The 16,787-nt window shown below is 38.1% G+C and overlaps 1 protein-coding gene across 6 annotated transcripts in view; it reads right to left on the bottom strand.

Annotated features, from left to right (window-relative positions):
• The window catches only part of CTNND2 (catenin delta 2), a 655,439-nt gene that overhangs the window by 127,101 nt on the left and 511,551 nt on the right, over window positions 1-16,787 (bottom strand). For all 6 annotated transcript variants that reach the window (XM_062610812.1, XM_062610810.1, XM_062610813.1 and 3 more), the window contains one exon: window positions 2,746-2,929. In XM_062610812.1, the coding sequence (XP_062466796.1) occupies window positions 2,746-2,929 (184 nt within the window). The remainder of the gene's footprint in view (window positions 1-2,745; window positions 2,930-16,787) is intronic.

Below are 16,787 nucleotides of genomic sequence, written 5' to 3'. Positions count from 1 at the left end.
TTTCCTACAATACTGAGTATCATCACTGATAAGCCTGATGCTACTGAATTTTAACCAGTGCCCCTTCAAAAAAGAACTCTAGCAAAAGCAGGAAAAAAACCCTGCAGAGAACAACCAAACTGGAGTCTTAGAAGAAATTCTGCAATGGAAGATGGCAGTGGACTTTCCATTTCTAGATAAACACAGCACTATCTCAGCCAGCAACATTACATCTTCCTGATTTACATTACCTTCCTTGTCCAGTGAGATCTTGAAATGGGAATAGGAGGCTTGTAACTAGTCACAAGTGGAAAGTGTGAGAGCTGTTCGGTTTATTGGGGGTGGTGAGTGTTTTAAGGAATGCTAGCTACAGTACTAGCATATGCTACTCCAATCATCTCCACAGAGCTTTCTGATCTCTTTTTTTTCTGGCATTCACAGTTTCCTTCAGCCTACCGTCCCGGTATCTTACATGCATTCAATGCAAAAATCCAGTTAGCAGCTCAGAGGTCAAATTACACTCTTCTCTCTTGACAAACTCCAAACTGACATTCTGTTCAGAGAGAGACAGATTTTCAACAGCAACCGGGGAAAGGTAAACAAGACTGCTTCCTCTGGTATGGAGAAAATGTAAGTTCAACCCTCTCCAAATGTTCTGGCTCTATCAAAGAGCATCCACACAGACTAAGTGAGATGAAATTGTCTAAAGAAGATAGACAAAGGCCAAGTAAGTACCTGAAGTTGCTAGAGAGGGCAGACAGCTGTATCTGAGAAATCGGGATGGGTTTTTATCAGAAAGATATTACAAAGCTGTAATATGTTTGGAGGGCCAACCTGCTCAGGACAGCCATTTGAGCTGCATACTTACAGCTACCTGGGAAGGAGTCAAGAGTTGTAATATGCACAGTCTTTTGCAGGCAGATATGAGCTTATTTTGCATGAGCTGACTAGAAGCCATTGTGCTATGATAGCATACCATTGAGCACGTGCCGCAAAGCAGTGTGTATTAGATCAGGCAACATACCATTCTCATGTGTCCCCAAGTCCTCAGGCTGACACAGGGTGCAGGCTATAGTAACTCATATCAGTTTGCAAATGGGTGTACACATACACTCACAGAAAAAAAAATACAAAAAGAATAAGAAAGATTTCAAGACCAATGTGCAATGAATCCATCAACTGTGAGGTAGGAAGAAGTGAGGTTTGCAGGATCAGGGATAGGTATGAGTCCCTGAGAAGAGGCTGGGAAAAATTAACATGAAGACAGAGCTTATGGTGTGGGCAGACCAACACTGGACATGCTCATTCAGCAAAAGGGCATCATTAAGCCCCAGATTTATAATGGACACTTTTTCACTTCTTTCAGAGGCAGCTCTTCAACTGACAAAGGTTAAACACTGGAAGAGTGAGACATGTAACATTGTACAGGTCTTTACAGAATGACCTGAGTCATTTTGAAAGAATTTTTCTGAGCAACTTTTCTTCTAGAGATTTCAGTGCAAAGCAACACAATTATACTACCAATCTCTCTTCAAAATCAATTCAACTCTGGTACAAATATCTACCTCTAGTCACATATACCAACAGCTGATATTCACATACACGTATCTGCATTTAAGCCCAATATAACAATATTTGCAATATGGCAGTTATTACCTTCTATCTTTCATTCTCTTCCAACCACATACAAACTGTCAATAGTAACTATTACTTTTTCCCATGAACTTTTCACATATTGCTCATGAAAGGGAGACATTTAATTTGATGAAACAGCACAAAGACAAAAACGGTTCTTGCTACAGTTATGTAAAAAAAATTTCTATTTTACTTTGCCTCCTATCAATGTATGTTTTATTTAGCTCTTTGAAGGATATCTGGTTTGGATGCAGCACACAACATAGACTGTACTACTGATACATACTATTCACCTAATAATTTTCCTGTGATGTACGTAAAAATATTAACAGAATCTGTAATATACAAGGAGAAAAAAAAATAAATGCTTAAAAGAACTTGCCTAATATGCTAAAATATTTCAACAAATTGATATTCAGAAATTGCTATGACTCAAGCCTTTGTAAGGTTTTGTCAGAACTGAAACTCTTCTTACTCATCCTATTTTCATTCTCACATCTACAGCAATTTTTAGGAATGCATAGATCATATTGCACGTATTTATATAAGTGCACCTTGGTGTTGCATATACAAGTTTGATATACAAATATAAGCATACTTGTTAAAGATCTATTTAAGTATTCTAGCTGCACAATGTTAAATTGGTCGGTCTCTTATTGAAATCCATTTCTCACCTTCACAGAGCAGAAAAAAATCTACTTTAAATATCTATCATAACTCCAGCAATGGCATCTGGAACCTGTAGGTCTTGTGAGCATCTTGCTTACTTTTTTGCACTGATTCAATTGGGTGTAATAGTGAGAACATACTGACTTCACTTAAGTAACTAAGGAAATGAGGTACATCTGCAAGATGAAAAACACCATTATATACAAGCTCAGATGAGAAGACTGGTCAAAACTGCTAAAGAAAGAAAAACAGAAAACTCAGAGCAACTCTTCTAATTGTCTTCTAAATAGCTTGAAGCCTGTTTTCTAATTAATTTCCAACTTTAAATTTACAGCACTGAAAGTCATTGTCTCTGCTGACGCATAAACCAATTATTTACTATACAGATGCCTAAGAATGAGAAATGCCAATTCAAGCCAAAGTGAGATGACTAAGGCAAAGCAAATGTTTTGCAGTACTCACCTTAGGCACCCAGTGGCATTGCGCAGCACCTGTGATGAATGGAGTTGTATTTTATGATCATCCTGGAGCGGAGAGTTTTCCCATCCAGAGTGGGGAATGATCACTGCATTGGTCAACACTGCAAGGGCATCCTGGATGATTGGCATTTTCAGTGCATCACAGGAGGATAGATTCCAGAGAACTCCTACAAAAAAAACCAAATAACTAATAATTAATATTTCTGCAAAAAAAAAAAATTGAGTACTTTTCATTAAAAAAATACCAGCAAAACATTTCACGACATGGGTGTGCTTACTAAAGCTGTTCCTGTCAAGAAAAAATGCCCTTACAATTTAGATGGGGCTGAATGACACCCTCACTGTTTTGCAGTGCAAATACGACTTTGAATACACAAGTAATCAAAGCAATACTGGAAATTTTTGAGAACTAAACCTAAAAAATTAGCAGCTGGTTATGATCTTGGCCTGTTTAGGCTGCGAACCACACGTGGAATGAAGGACTGTTACATACTTTTTTTTAGGGCTTGGACTTCAGATTTCTGTCTTCTAAATGAAAATAATAAAAAACAATAGTAGAAAATAGGTCCTGATTTATGCTGTCACGTTGATAGATATGCAATTAGAGAACAAAACCACAACCCTGTGATCTTCACTGTAATGAAAGTAACTGTCTAGGGTAGTTGGTACTACAAGCAAAAAGACTTCCTCCACAACCTGATACGGTAGCATGGTATTATCCCAGCCTTCAACAAGTCGTTTTTTATTTTGCAAATGTTTTACTACTCAAAGTTACAGAATACTACTAGTTTTGCACAGAAACAACCAGCTTAATTGTGCAACTCACAAGAAGATTTACTGGAATTAAAACCAAAACCCTTCTGTTAAAATTCATCATGTGCTAAAGAAAAGGAAGAGCAAACAAAAGCCAAAGCTTTCTGAGCACTGCCACAAGGATCAGGGCCACTGCCAATGTGCCACACAGAAAGCAGGCGAGACATTGTTAGGGGCGAAAGAGACTCTGCTTTTCATTCCCTTTTGCATATTTGTATAGTTGCTGGAAAAGTACATTTGATTTCTGTGCTGTGCCAAAACCCTACTGCTGCTGGGCAGCAGTGCTGCCCTAGTGCTGCTCCTAGTGTTGGGGGAAGGCCGAGGACAGCACACTGTTCTGGAGAAGCAGAGGCCTTTATTCTAGGCGAATGTCCTCCCAAGAGTAGCTGGAAGAGCAAACCTACCTCTTCCTCCGCTCCCCTTGCCAACATACGTCCTCTCCTCTAGAGTCCAACTTTGCTCCTTGCTGCTTTTCATCCTGTACTGACAGTAGCCTGGGCACACACTAACCCTGAGTGGCAAAACTCAGTTTTGCTTTTATGGCTACAAAGTCTTGAACCAACACAGAGGTACACAGAATTGCAGAATGGTTAGGGTTGGAAAGGACCTTAAGATCATCTAGTTCCAATGCTCACTAGACCATGTCACCCAAGGCTCTGTACAACTTGGACTTGAATACTGCCAGGTATGGGGCATTATCATCATTATACACGAGGTTACAAATACGAACACTATGAAAAAACAAAGCGAGTGGTGGTGGGAGGAAACTGCTAAAGACCTTGTGAACATTGACTAAGACATTTATAAATATAAGCAGCAAGAACGCCACTTGCTCAAGGCTTTCTTTAGCATTCTGTGTTTTGAAGGAGGTGTAATTAACAGGAATGAACCTACATTTCTGGGTTTCCCTTTAAAATTAATTACCTCTATGGGGAGACTGTTTCAGTTATACCATTTCATATTTTAATTATTTTATATGGAACTGTATGCAAAGACAGTCATGCGTTTTAATGTGAAAATTTTGCTTAGCATACTAATAGAAAAACCAAACCACCTTAAAAAAGTATGTGGTAAACAGGCAGAAACTGACAGACTTTAGCTACAGACCAAAGAAAAGAAAAAAGGCAGAAATAAGAATAGTGTTTGTATTTTAAGAATTAGTGCTTTAAAGGGAAAAAAATCTTTGAATTCTTTTCTAAATACCTTTATGAAAAATAAAGACCTTCATAAAGATATTACATTTTAAAAATTATATAAAGGTATTTATAATCACTTTTCTATGATCTGCTCTTTGTAAGCTTTATTGACACATGTACTATTCCTGAAATACTAATATTTTGGTGGTTTTAGTCAGTACAAACAACAATGTGGCTGTTTTGTTTTGTTGTTTTACATTTATCCAGACAGGTGTAACTGATGTGCATGGTATAAAAGCAGAGAATCCGAATGCGAATCTTTTTCCTTCAAGGTCCAATCTAATTCTTAAGTGAGACAGCGTGTTACTCTTTGTGAAGAAGTCCTACTGTGGAAGTGAAGCAGAAAAGAGGGCTTTAATGGCAACAAAAGAGTATTTTGGGTTTCAAGAACTACTCATAAACTGGAAAAGATAAAAAAAAACACAAAAGAAGCAAACATAACAGCTCTGCCGAGAAAAATACTTCAAAATGTGTCTGTCTACTCTATTTTCTATTCGCTCTAAGTTCTTGCTAATTAAAAGTAAACACATAAGCATTGTGATAAATTGCTATTCAGCAACACCTGAAATGCCCAGAAATAGTCTTCAAGCCTTTTTTATCTGTTTAAAATTGACCTGACACTGCACATGAGCTTTTGCTCAATAAAATGCCATAGTAACGGGTGAGGTCCAAATCCAAATAAACCTCTACATATTCACCCATGAGCCGAAAAGTGGGGTCTGTTTTCATTAACTGGAAATTAAACCTTCCCAGTAACAGGATGAAGCTGTTCTACCTTCTCCTAAAATGAACCTAAATCAAGGCAGAATCAAGCAAAACAGCACTGCCCAGTAAGCCTGAAACTGTCTTCAAAGTTTCTGCACCTACACACAGTTTTAAGGGGTAAGATAATCTTTCACACTAGAATGTTTTACCTAATTTTAAGTCTTTGAATACTACCAACTGCATTAATGGAAACAACAATTTTATTCTGACAAGCTGTAATTTATTCTCACAAGTAGCAGAGTCTGTCACTTGCTGAAGCTGGCATTTTAAGTGCTCCTTCTACCCTTTCTTAATTAAAGATTTGCAATTATGAAAGGGCCCTGTCAATTCACTACCCATTACTTTTGCTGAGCATGACCTGGAGATAGATTTATGTGGGGTCTAAGAAGATGATCCATTGCCTTGTCTTTGCAAGGGAAAGTGGTAAAAAAAAAAAAATAAACCTTTTACCTGAGGCACATCCCATTATGGAGCTAACTCTTCTCCACATGACTCTGAACATATTTTCCAAGCATGTACGCAGTAAGACTGTTTTAAGGATTTGGTCACTGAGATGATTTGCCACCCTTACTCTGAAAGCCCTGACTGCATTGGGTTTGAGCACAATGAGCAAGTCTAGAACAGCCTCAGAGGTGCCTTGACTGCCCCCTAAATCATTTGTGTGTCATCAGCTGCCCACAGGGAGGTAAGGGAGAGGACTCAGCACACCAGTGATACATCACAAATAGCGGAACCCATCCTACTGCGTATGTATTGGTAGAGAGCTGCTAATCCAACAAATCAACAGTTTAGCATCCACAGACTGACTCCTGGGAGAGAAGGGAAACAAGGACCTCATCAGATCAGTATTGAATACCTCTTAATCAACTGTGTCCACAGTATCTTATCTCTTCCTTTCTTTTAAGGTTGTGAGGCAGAGTGAGCATTTTGTCTCTCCAGTTGCCGACCACTTTAAGTTGTGTTGGATGCTTCATAGAAAAATACCTACACCAGACTGATCACGTTTATTCGCAGGTTAAAATTTCTCACCCTTACATGTAACAAACTAAAGCACATGGGAAAAGGCTCTTGCAATCTCATTTTGAGTTGAGAACTAATGAGAAACTGGTACTGAAAGCACTCAGGTGGTTTAGGTTTGTCTTTGGGGTCTCTGTACCAGTTTTGCAGATAGGACGTGATGGGCTCTTAAGAGTAATCTACAGAAATGCTCACTATGGAGATCTCGCTGTACCATCTTACTTCTTCTGGAGTAGCTTATGAGAGCACATCCATCTACTATGTTCAACAGGTCATTTAATGCACTAAATGTAAATATTTTGTAATTTAAGGCCTTTCACTGATCAAATTTAAAACAATCAAATTTAAAAACTAGTTATAAATTTTGAAAAAGATTATAATCAATCTTTTCAAAGACATAACTACAGACACAGTTCATAAGGAAATTTACACACAGATCTTAGAAAAGGCAATTTAAGAGGGAATTGAGAGAACAGAGAACCAGGAAAACTTCAATTTCTCCTTCTCTTAGCCAAAGTCCAGAAGTCTGAAGACAAGACCAACCCTTTTAAAAGTGGGCTGAAGAGATATTACTACTCCTTAGCACACACAGGTTATGCACTATGCTTTCAGCTTAGAAAAAACATACCTTTCCACATAAATGAACTTAAGCTATTGCAATAGATACGACATCACTTACATAAAGAAACGAAGCAAAACATTCAAAAATTCCAAGTAACTCAATTTACTGGAGCAGTCTGAGCCAAAACCCCATCACCTCTGAATCAGCTTGGAGCTCAAACTCATCTTGATTAAACTCTTCACTGCATTTTTTAGCCAGTGTTTTGCTTAGAACTGGTACTCACACGTGTATCTATAGTCAGATATAACTAAAGACCTGCTGAGCCACATGCTATCCTTATTCCATTCAAAATTAAGAAAACAGAGATCATATATTTTGATGCAAAAAGTATCACCCTAGCAAGAAAGCATGTGCTATAGCAGGTAAGTCTAAACAATTATGAAGTGTATGATTTAATGCTACCTCAAATTACAGAATCAGAATAGTTAGGGTTGGAAAGGACCTTAACTCATATAGTTCCAACCCCCGTGCCATGGGCAGGGACACCTCACACTAAACCATGCCACTCAAGGCCTCATCCAACCTGGCCTTTAACACTGCCAGGGACAGAGCATTCACAACCTCCCTGGGCAACCCATTCCAGTGCCTCACCACCCTCACAGTAAAGAATTTCTTCCTTATATCCAATCTAAACTTCCCCTGTTTAAGGTTTAACCCGTTACCCCTTGTCCTGTCACTACAGTCCCTAATGAAGAGTCCCTCCCCAGCATCCCTATAGCCCCCCTTCAGATATTGGAAGGCTGCTATGAGGTCTCCATGCAGCCTTCCCTTCTCCAAGCTGAACAGCCCCAACTTCCTCACCCTGTCTTCATACGGGAGGTGCTCCAGTCCCCTGAGCATCCTCGTGGCCCTCCTCTGGACTTGTTCCAACAGCTCCATGTCCTTTTATGTTGACACCAGAACTGCACACACTACTCCAAGTGAGGTCTCATGAGAGCAGAGTAGAGGGGCAGGATCACCTCTTTGGACCTGCTGGTCACGTTCCCTTTGATGCAGCCCAGGATATGGTTGGCTTTCTGGGCTGTGAGCGCACGCTGAAGCCGGCTCATGTTCATTTTCTCATCAACCAACACCCCCAAGTCCTTCTCTGCAGGGCTGCTCTGAATCTCTTCTCTGCCCAACCTGTAGCTGTGCCTGGGATTGCTCTGACCCAGGTTTAGGACCTTGCACTTGGCATGGTTAAACTTCATAAGGTTGGCATCAGCCCATCTCACAAGTGTGTCAAGGTCCCCCTGGATGGCATTCCTTCCCTCCAGCGTACCAACCAAACTTTTTATGAGTTTTTTTTATGACTTTTATATCTATAAAGAAGCCTCTAAGAACAAATTAAGACTAAAAGTATAAGCAGAAACCAAGAAACTGGAAAAGTCAGCTTTTTCCAAAAGCATTGCCCCGTCACACTGCCACTATGTATTTTATTTTTCTTACTGTGCTGCAAAAGATGTACTTTGCCAAATAAATCAGAGGGTAAAAGGACTGTAAGTAAACAAATCTTAGTGGGAGAAACAAGACCGATTCTTCCCAATTTGGTATGTTTAAGCCAACCTTGAATTTATATGAAGATTTTGTTTATTCAGTATTCTTGTACAAATAAAAATCTAGAAGTCTTCCAAGTCATTTAGGCTTTTCTTTTTCATCTTAATTTAATAGTTTGGTTCTGGACTGATGCAGAATGCAACTTGGTAGTGCTAGGAGAATTTTTTTTGCTTATATGCTAAAGGCACACAGGGGGAGTTTCCCTTATGAACATGACAATTAAGATCAAAATCTGAGAGCTAAATACTGTGCACAGAGCACAAGGGATCTTTTGCTGAAGTCCTCAGGAAAAGCATCTTCTATTCCAAGCTCTCAAGTGCTAGAAAAGTCATTTGCTGGCTGTTACTGCACCTTTGATGCTCGGACCTCCTTGTAATTGTAATGCTGCTCTGCAGAGCTGGATCTGCTCCCTGGCAGCAGGGTGTGGGCTCCTGATGTATTACAGCAGCTCTGTTATAAAGATGATGAATATCAACCACAGCATTTCGTAATACAAAGTACAATTAAGACTTCACACCCAGCTCAGCTGTCAAGGTGAAGAACTGGTCTGGGTAACAGACTTTCTGTAGGAAACAAGTGGCTGATTTGAATTCTGGCACCTGAGCAATTCACAGTTCTTAAAGACAGCTCCTTAAACGTACACTGTAAAAATAAGTTTAAAATTGGTATGCCAGAGGGTAATTCTCACCAATTTTCTTGAAATAATTTTTCTTCTAGTTACTGAATGAATTATCTCTATGCAGCTTCCTGAAATTCTCTTATTTACATGCACAGAGAGGTTTTCTATCTGTGTATAAGATGACCCATGAAAAGTGCAAGCTGATAGAAGCTGGGTTGCAGTAAAAGTCATAAGCAGGCAGGAGTTTAAGAAACAGTAAGTGAAGTTACAGCCAGACTTTTTTGCCTTTGTAGCCACTCAGAGCCTTAGAAAGCAAAAACTTCCACAGAGAATAATTACAAACACAGAGTGATGTTGACTACATGAAGTACATGAGTTGACTACATATAATAGAGGAAATATAAACGTTTCCTCTGAATGGCTAAGTCTTTGTCAATTATTGCTCCTTTAATTCCAAAATTACACCTAAGATCTTACTAAAATAAAAAGGAGGAGTCAATTTTAATACTGCATGCAAACAAATTTAGTCCAAACGCTATTGCATTAACTGGAAAAGTCTGTGTTCTTCTCAAGGGACTGAATTTTGACCTAACATTGCTTCTGTCTCTCTGATGTACACTTTAATATGTAACTGTGGAAGGGCAGAACTGCCATCCAAAAATGTTAGACAGTTATTAGCTTTAATGTTAGACAGCAGAGGAATTACTACAACAGCTGATTCAATTACTGTGGAAACACCAGCGGTTCCTGCTTAACTTGTCTTCCTAACTGATGAAATGAAACTGGTCCCATGGAACACAGAAGCCAAATCAAAAGCAATTAATTCTAAGTGAGAGAAACTCAGGAAAAAAACAAATCAACTGTTTTCAAACAAAATTTCATCCTAAGAAATGACTAATGGCAATCCCGTTCCCAATTAAATACTTTATTAGTAAACAAGGATACATATATGAATGGAAACATTTTTTTTTCCCAATGCTTACTCATCTTTTTACTGAAGAATTTTTTCTAGCACACAAAATCCAAACATATTTTGGTAACGGACCCTAATACAGAGAACAAAAATGTTCTACTTCAAAATGAACATCCAGTTACAGCTCTTGGTACCAAACTCCTTTCTTGCAAGAACCCATTAGGTAGTTAGTCCTATCTATAAGGTTGCAGTTACAGCAAAATCAAAAGCTCAGTGTACAGTTGCCAAAAAAAAAAAAAAAAAAAAGAAAAAAAGAAAAAAAGAGGAAACACTGATTTATTAAGCTAAATCTTAAAGTTGTTATCACAGATAAAAATAGTACTGAAAATAAGATTATTTGGAAAGTAAAAAGGGAAGTTTGGCTCTCAACCTATAAGCAAAAACAATTAGTGGCCACAGTAAAAAAAAAGTGATTTCATTATCATAACCCCCATTTTCAAGAAGGGGAAAATGGATGACCTGGGGAATTACAGAGCAGTCAGTCTCACCTCTGTGCCTGGCAAAATCTTGGAGCAGATTCTCCTGGAAGGCATGCTAAGGCACATGAAAAACAACAAGGTGCTTGGTGACAGCCAGCATGGCTTCACTAAGGGGAAATCCTGCCTGACTAATTTTGGTGGCCTTCTATTATGGGCAGGAGTAGAGCAGTTGATGTCATCTACCTGGACTTGTGCAAAGCGTTCGACACTGTCCCACACGACATCCTTGTCTCTAAATTGGAGAGACATCAATTTGATGGATGGACCACTCGGTGGATAAAGAACTGGCTGGATGGCCGCACACAAAGAGTTGTGGTCAATGGCTCAATGTCCAGCTGGAGACCAGTAATGAGTGGTGTCCCTCAGGGATCGGTGTTGGGACCGGTCTTGTTCAACATCTTTGTTGCTGACATGGACAGTGGGATTGAGTGCGCCCTCAGCAAGTTTGCTGATGACACCAAGCTGTGTGGTTCGGTTGATACGCTGGAGGGAAGGAATGCCATCCAGAGGGACCTTGACACACTTGTGAGGTGGGCTGATGCCAATGTTATGAAGTTTAACCATGCCAGGTGCTCCATCCCTGGCGGTGTTCAAGGCCAGTTTGGACAGAGTCCTGGGTGACATGATTTAGTCTGAGGTGTTCCTGTCCATGCAGGGGGGTTGGAAGTAGATGATCTTAAGGTCCTTTCCAACCCTAACTATTCTACGATTCTATGATTATGATGTGAAAATATTTCAGCAGATCTTCAAACTTTCATTTTGCAAATAAAGTGAAACACACAGATCTTTTTCTAAACAAAAATTATTTTCATAATAAAATGCAAGTATTTTGTGTTGCAAATGTCAAGCATTTCAAACTAGAGAGTTTGAAATGTTTTCAATTGCAAGTGTTTTAATAGTCCATCACTTGGGCAGGGACATCAAAATTACATGCCCAGCTGATTTTTACCAAAGGATTACTACTTGCTAAAAAAGTTCAATACAGTTGCTATGTCAAGCCATATGCTGCAACAGATGTCACCTATTTATCACTCCAGATAGCCTTGTTTGATATTTCCTCTTGAACTTAGATTTGACCAAAGTAAAAAAAGCAAAACAAGAAAACAGTCGAAAACCATTTATGTGGTGTATCAAAAAGCAAGTTATGAAATCGGTTTCATTGCCATATGACTCAAGACAACTTGAATAATTTTCCATTGAAGATGCATCTCACTGATAGCACAAGAGAAAAATAGTTATTTCCCATTCAGATTTAGAAGTTCATGTGATTCATTCATGGGCATGATCCCAGTGGCATGGAGAAAAGGAGAGCAGAAAGGGACCACTTTGGGTTTCGTGCTGGGACTGAGCGTAGCAAATTCAGGACAAGTGAGTGGGAATGTGCTCGGGAATCATTTTAGCATTTTAGGAAGTGTTTCTTTTAAAACCTCTCTGTATTTAACAAGGAGCAGCAGGGTCTGAAGTAGTTAATCTGATAATTCAGGAAAAGTTGAGAATGACTTAATGAATACAACAAATCATATGAGTGGTTTTACACATTTTCAGAGCCAAAATAGTGAGAGCATATTGAGAAAGGGGGAAGAGACTGTTTTGTAATTAGACAGTAAATTGTAATAGATTTTGTATACAATGATTCAGTTCAACTGTCAATATTGTTCATGTAACTGTTATTTGATAAGACAGCATCATTTCTGAAGCAAAATTGCACAATTTATTGAATTACTTTCAGATTTGCCATTACACATGAGCCATAAATAGGATGAGTTTTGAATGTCTCTGGAATTTCTTGAAGATGTCATAGCCTACATATTGGAAATCAGTTTCCCAGCAACTTATGAGTGTAAGCTGTATGGCCTCTTTCTTTCCTGGTTTGCAAAGAAAATGGCTGTGAAGATCTGGTGTCTCAGGTAAGTGATTCATAGGAAGACTTCCTAAACTGCCAATTAATTCCTGCTCTTAATTTGTTTGGAAATCATATTTTTAGATATGATGATGATGCTTCCTGTGGATGATACTAAAATCTAAATTTTGCCAGACTGTAGAATCATGCTATAAAGTAAAATAGTGCTCATCTTACATGGCTGCCCCTTGTTACAACACATTCACTGCCTGTGAAATGCCAGCTAATTAGTCTGGAGAAGTGCAAACAGGCATTTTAAGTATTTTCTAAAAATTATGGTGATGCAATAGTGATTTTCAAAGACTCTCTGTAAAACCTTAAAGTAACTGATTACTGGGGTGAGAAAAGCAGAGTAGCCTTGTAGCCCAGTAACCATGCTGTTATCATTGCTAAAAACAGGACAGAGGATTAGTATTACCTTGGTGAGATCTCAGAAGCTGAGTTACTTGAAGTTGGGTTGGGGCACTTGGACCTTTGGCTTGATTAACTCTAGCAACCACTTCTGCAGACCAGGTGGCTTCATTTGTTTTGCTTTTGCTTAGCTTTGCATAATTGCGTGGCATAAGCTTAGTTCTATCAAGGCAGCAGTAACAAGCATTTTTCCTGTGATCAACAAATCCTTGGTTTCCTTTTTTCCCCATAACAAGATCTTAAATGTAACAGGAAGGAACCATAAACTAGTGTAGGAAAAGTCTGAACTGTGTTACGAAATTCTTGTTTTTATGGCAATCTGAGACTTTCAGGAGATCTGACAGCTTGGCATTTTAAATGAAATTATCACTGGTTCACAAAATTCAGGGCAGAGGTTGAAGAATACCTTGGTTAACAGTACCTCAAGCAACAGGAGGGAATCAAAGTATTACGTAACCTTTGGGAACTGAAAAGGCTTTTGTACTTGAAGAAAGAAGTACTGAAGAAACTACAGTATGTGGTTCCTCATTCAGCCACTGGCTTTAATCCAGAGTAAACAGCTAAGAATTTTCAGCACACAAATAATTTTGTTCATGTTTAAAACACCTGCTATTTAAAACACCTAATTAGAAGTAAATTAGTACAAAAGATTTAATCAGCTTTTAAAACTGATTGTGCTGGGACACTGTACTTAAGATTACAACCATTTAAAGAAAGAGTAGGAAAGATTTAAAAGAACTTAGACCCTTCAAATCTCCCTTTTTAAGGAAAGGCGCTGAAAAAAATACAAGCAAATTTTAGTGCATAAGGAAGCAGGTTTGAAAATTGTGAATCTGAGCCTAAATCTGTTATTTTAAAAATAATTAAGATTAAAATTTGTAGGTCACCAGCCTCTGTGCTTGGCAAGTTTCTTGAAACACATGTTTAAGGTTATTACAGATAATTTGTTATCTGCAGAGGGGAAACTAAGCAAGAAATAAATAAGCATCTTTTCTTGTCAAAAATCAAAACAAACATTTCTGAAAGCTGTGTTTTGTGCTAGCGGTTATCTATCTCCACACTTAACTTTCCCAATTTCCTTGACTTGACAGGACACAGTGATTGGATGCTGGGGGAGGAAGAGAAGCTAATTCACAGAGCTGTATCTGAAGAGATGTTTGTATACTTTTTGCATTTATTCCATGTCTCCATTTTCTTTAACTACAGAGACTTATGAGCCCCAAATTATGTTTGGCAGTCTTGTTTTCTCAGCTAAGCATATACTGAAGCAAATTTATGTCAACTTTGTAGCAGCAGTATTAGCATGGTTATGCCATCACCACAATTTCAGCACACAGATGACTTTCAACTTGTCTGTTTGAAAACTTTACGATATCCAGGATAGGTACCTGAACCTAAAACATTTTATATCTTTATAACCTAATTTTCAATTAGTTTAATGATGAAATCCTCTTCTAGGTTCCAAAACCAACCTTCTGTAAGCATTTCAATTCTTACCTGTCTTTTTACACTAAATATTTAAAGCTGCCAATTAATTAGGCCTTCCATTGGACAGGCTTCCTTATACTTGCTTTGCTCCATGACAAAACTTGAACACAATTAAGAAATGGAATACTCGGTATGATCAAAACTAGAATGATATAGAATCACAGAATCATAGAATAGTTAGGGTTGGAAAGGACTTTAAGATGATCTAGTTCCAACGCTCCTGCCATGGGCAGGGACACCTCACGTTAAACCGATAAACCTGCAAAGAAAAAACCCAAAACCTAACAACCAAAAACCAAGAGGGTATTTTAAGATATTACATCTTAGAAGATATTTTAAGAATTACATCAAGGTGAAATACTGGAAGAATGCAACTCATGGAGGAGCTTGATTCTTGTTTACTTAAATCTGTGGGAGCGCCCCCTCAGTGCGGGATAAAACAGCCTTTACTCAATTTCAAATCAAATTTCCAAAGAGAAATAGGGTTACAAATAGTTACCACCTCTAAATGAATGTTTGTATCACAATAAAATTTCACATCTGTGTTTACACACTCCAGTTACTAAGCTAATGTCAAGGGCACTTTTGCAGAAAATTATTGAATTGATAAAGTGCTTCAAGATCCTAAGTAGCAAATAGTCAGCCCTTTGCCATAATATTGTTAAATATGATTTACTATACAAGAAATCACAAGTGTAGTATCTTACGAAGTCCAATTAGAAAACACCATCACAAAGAGCAAACAACAGCAGCCATGTGAATTTGACTTTGGGAACCCCTAAAAGAAGAATCGCTAATGTTCAGAAGTTAAAAATTCTAAAGAACTGCACAGAGTTACCTAAAAACCCCACATAAAATTATAATTAGTCTTCCACTGAAGGTGGCCAAAAGGGCCATTTAAATAGAGTACTCCCTTAAACCTGCTTCACACATTACTGCAGGCTCACTAACTTGCAATTACACTGATTAGCAAAGACACCTGCAAGGCTCAAAGGGACCTTCTGGAGTTTCTTGACCAACCTGCCAACAATTTATGCTTTTATTTTATACTATGCTTTTATTTTATACTATGCTTTTAATTTATACTAATAAGCAGTATGCAATCAAAACAAAGTTTAAACTGCAGTGGTTACTTTTGAATCAGATAGATACAAGGAGCACAACATATAATTGCTTTCAGTAACACTGACAGACTATCAATAAGATTATAAATACCACATTATAAAACATGTGGCATTTATTAAACTGAACAGGAAGGTATAACAACTACATAATAACACTGCATAACATGAGGTGACAACAGAGTCAAAACAGAAACTGGCCACAGCTGAAATTAAAGACAATACTAATGAATACTGGAATCCCAGATCTGGGAAGTAAATGAAATTTTTTTTCCAATATGACCTGACAATGGGCCAAATACACTTGGACAGCTAGTGCTTCTTTGAAAGGAATGCTATGTACAAAACGCCTTACAATTTTTTTGCAGGAATGGAACATATTATTTTTGATTCAGTGAATAAATATGTGAACAAAATATATAGAGTCCATGTCTATCTATTTACATTCAGTTTATGTGTACAGTGTCAGATAGTTTATGTTTAGTTGGTTTTGGTTTGCTTTTGTGGTTTTTTTTCGTAAATGTGATGATTTTCGTAGTTTACACATTTTCAATAGACAACAGTTAAAAATCTCTGACACCTTAACGTTAACCAAAAAAGGCAGCAGCCTGGCTGCAAGCACAGGAAAATCAATTTCCCCTGTCATTATTTATACCTATATTTTATCATCATGTGCTTTCTAAAAGTGGATCATCCACTTTTACCTTTCAATCAAATATGGTATATACAGTTTGAAAACAGGTGACACAGTCATATAAGGGGCCTCTTCACAAGAGTTGTTTCTAATTGAGCTAGCTTACTGTTTGCAGGCAGAAGCTGTGTTTCTAGTTGTGACGGATTTTGTTTACCGAAATGAGAAGAATGGCAGATTAAAACGTTCTGTCTGAGACAGGTACCTAGTTATCAGAAGGAGCTGATGGAACAAGAAGCAAGAGTAGGCTGAATCTAAAAACAGCTGCTTGACCTCTACCTTCCGCACAAGACATCAAAGGGATTCCTGCGTTATCCTTGCTAACACTTCGCATTTTTCATGTCATTTATTTTTCCTGACAGCAAAACAAACAGAAAGCAAGCTAAAATAGAAT

This window comes from Pezoporus occidentalis, unplaced genomic scaffold, assembly GCF_034315485.1.
Source record: "Pezoporus occidentalis ecotype Australia unplaced genomic scaffold, CSIRO_AGI_Poc_V1 ctg15, whole genome shotgun sequence".
Classification (NCBI taxonomy): Eukaryota; Metazoa; Chordata; class Aves; order Psittaciformes; family Psittacidae; genus Pezoporus; species Pezoporus occidentalis.
This window is presented reverse-complemented; position numbering and strand designations above follow the sequence as displayed.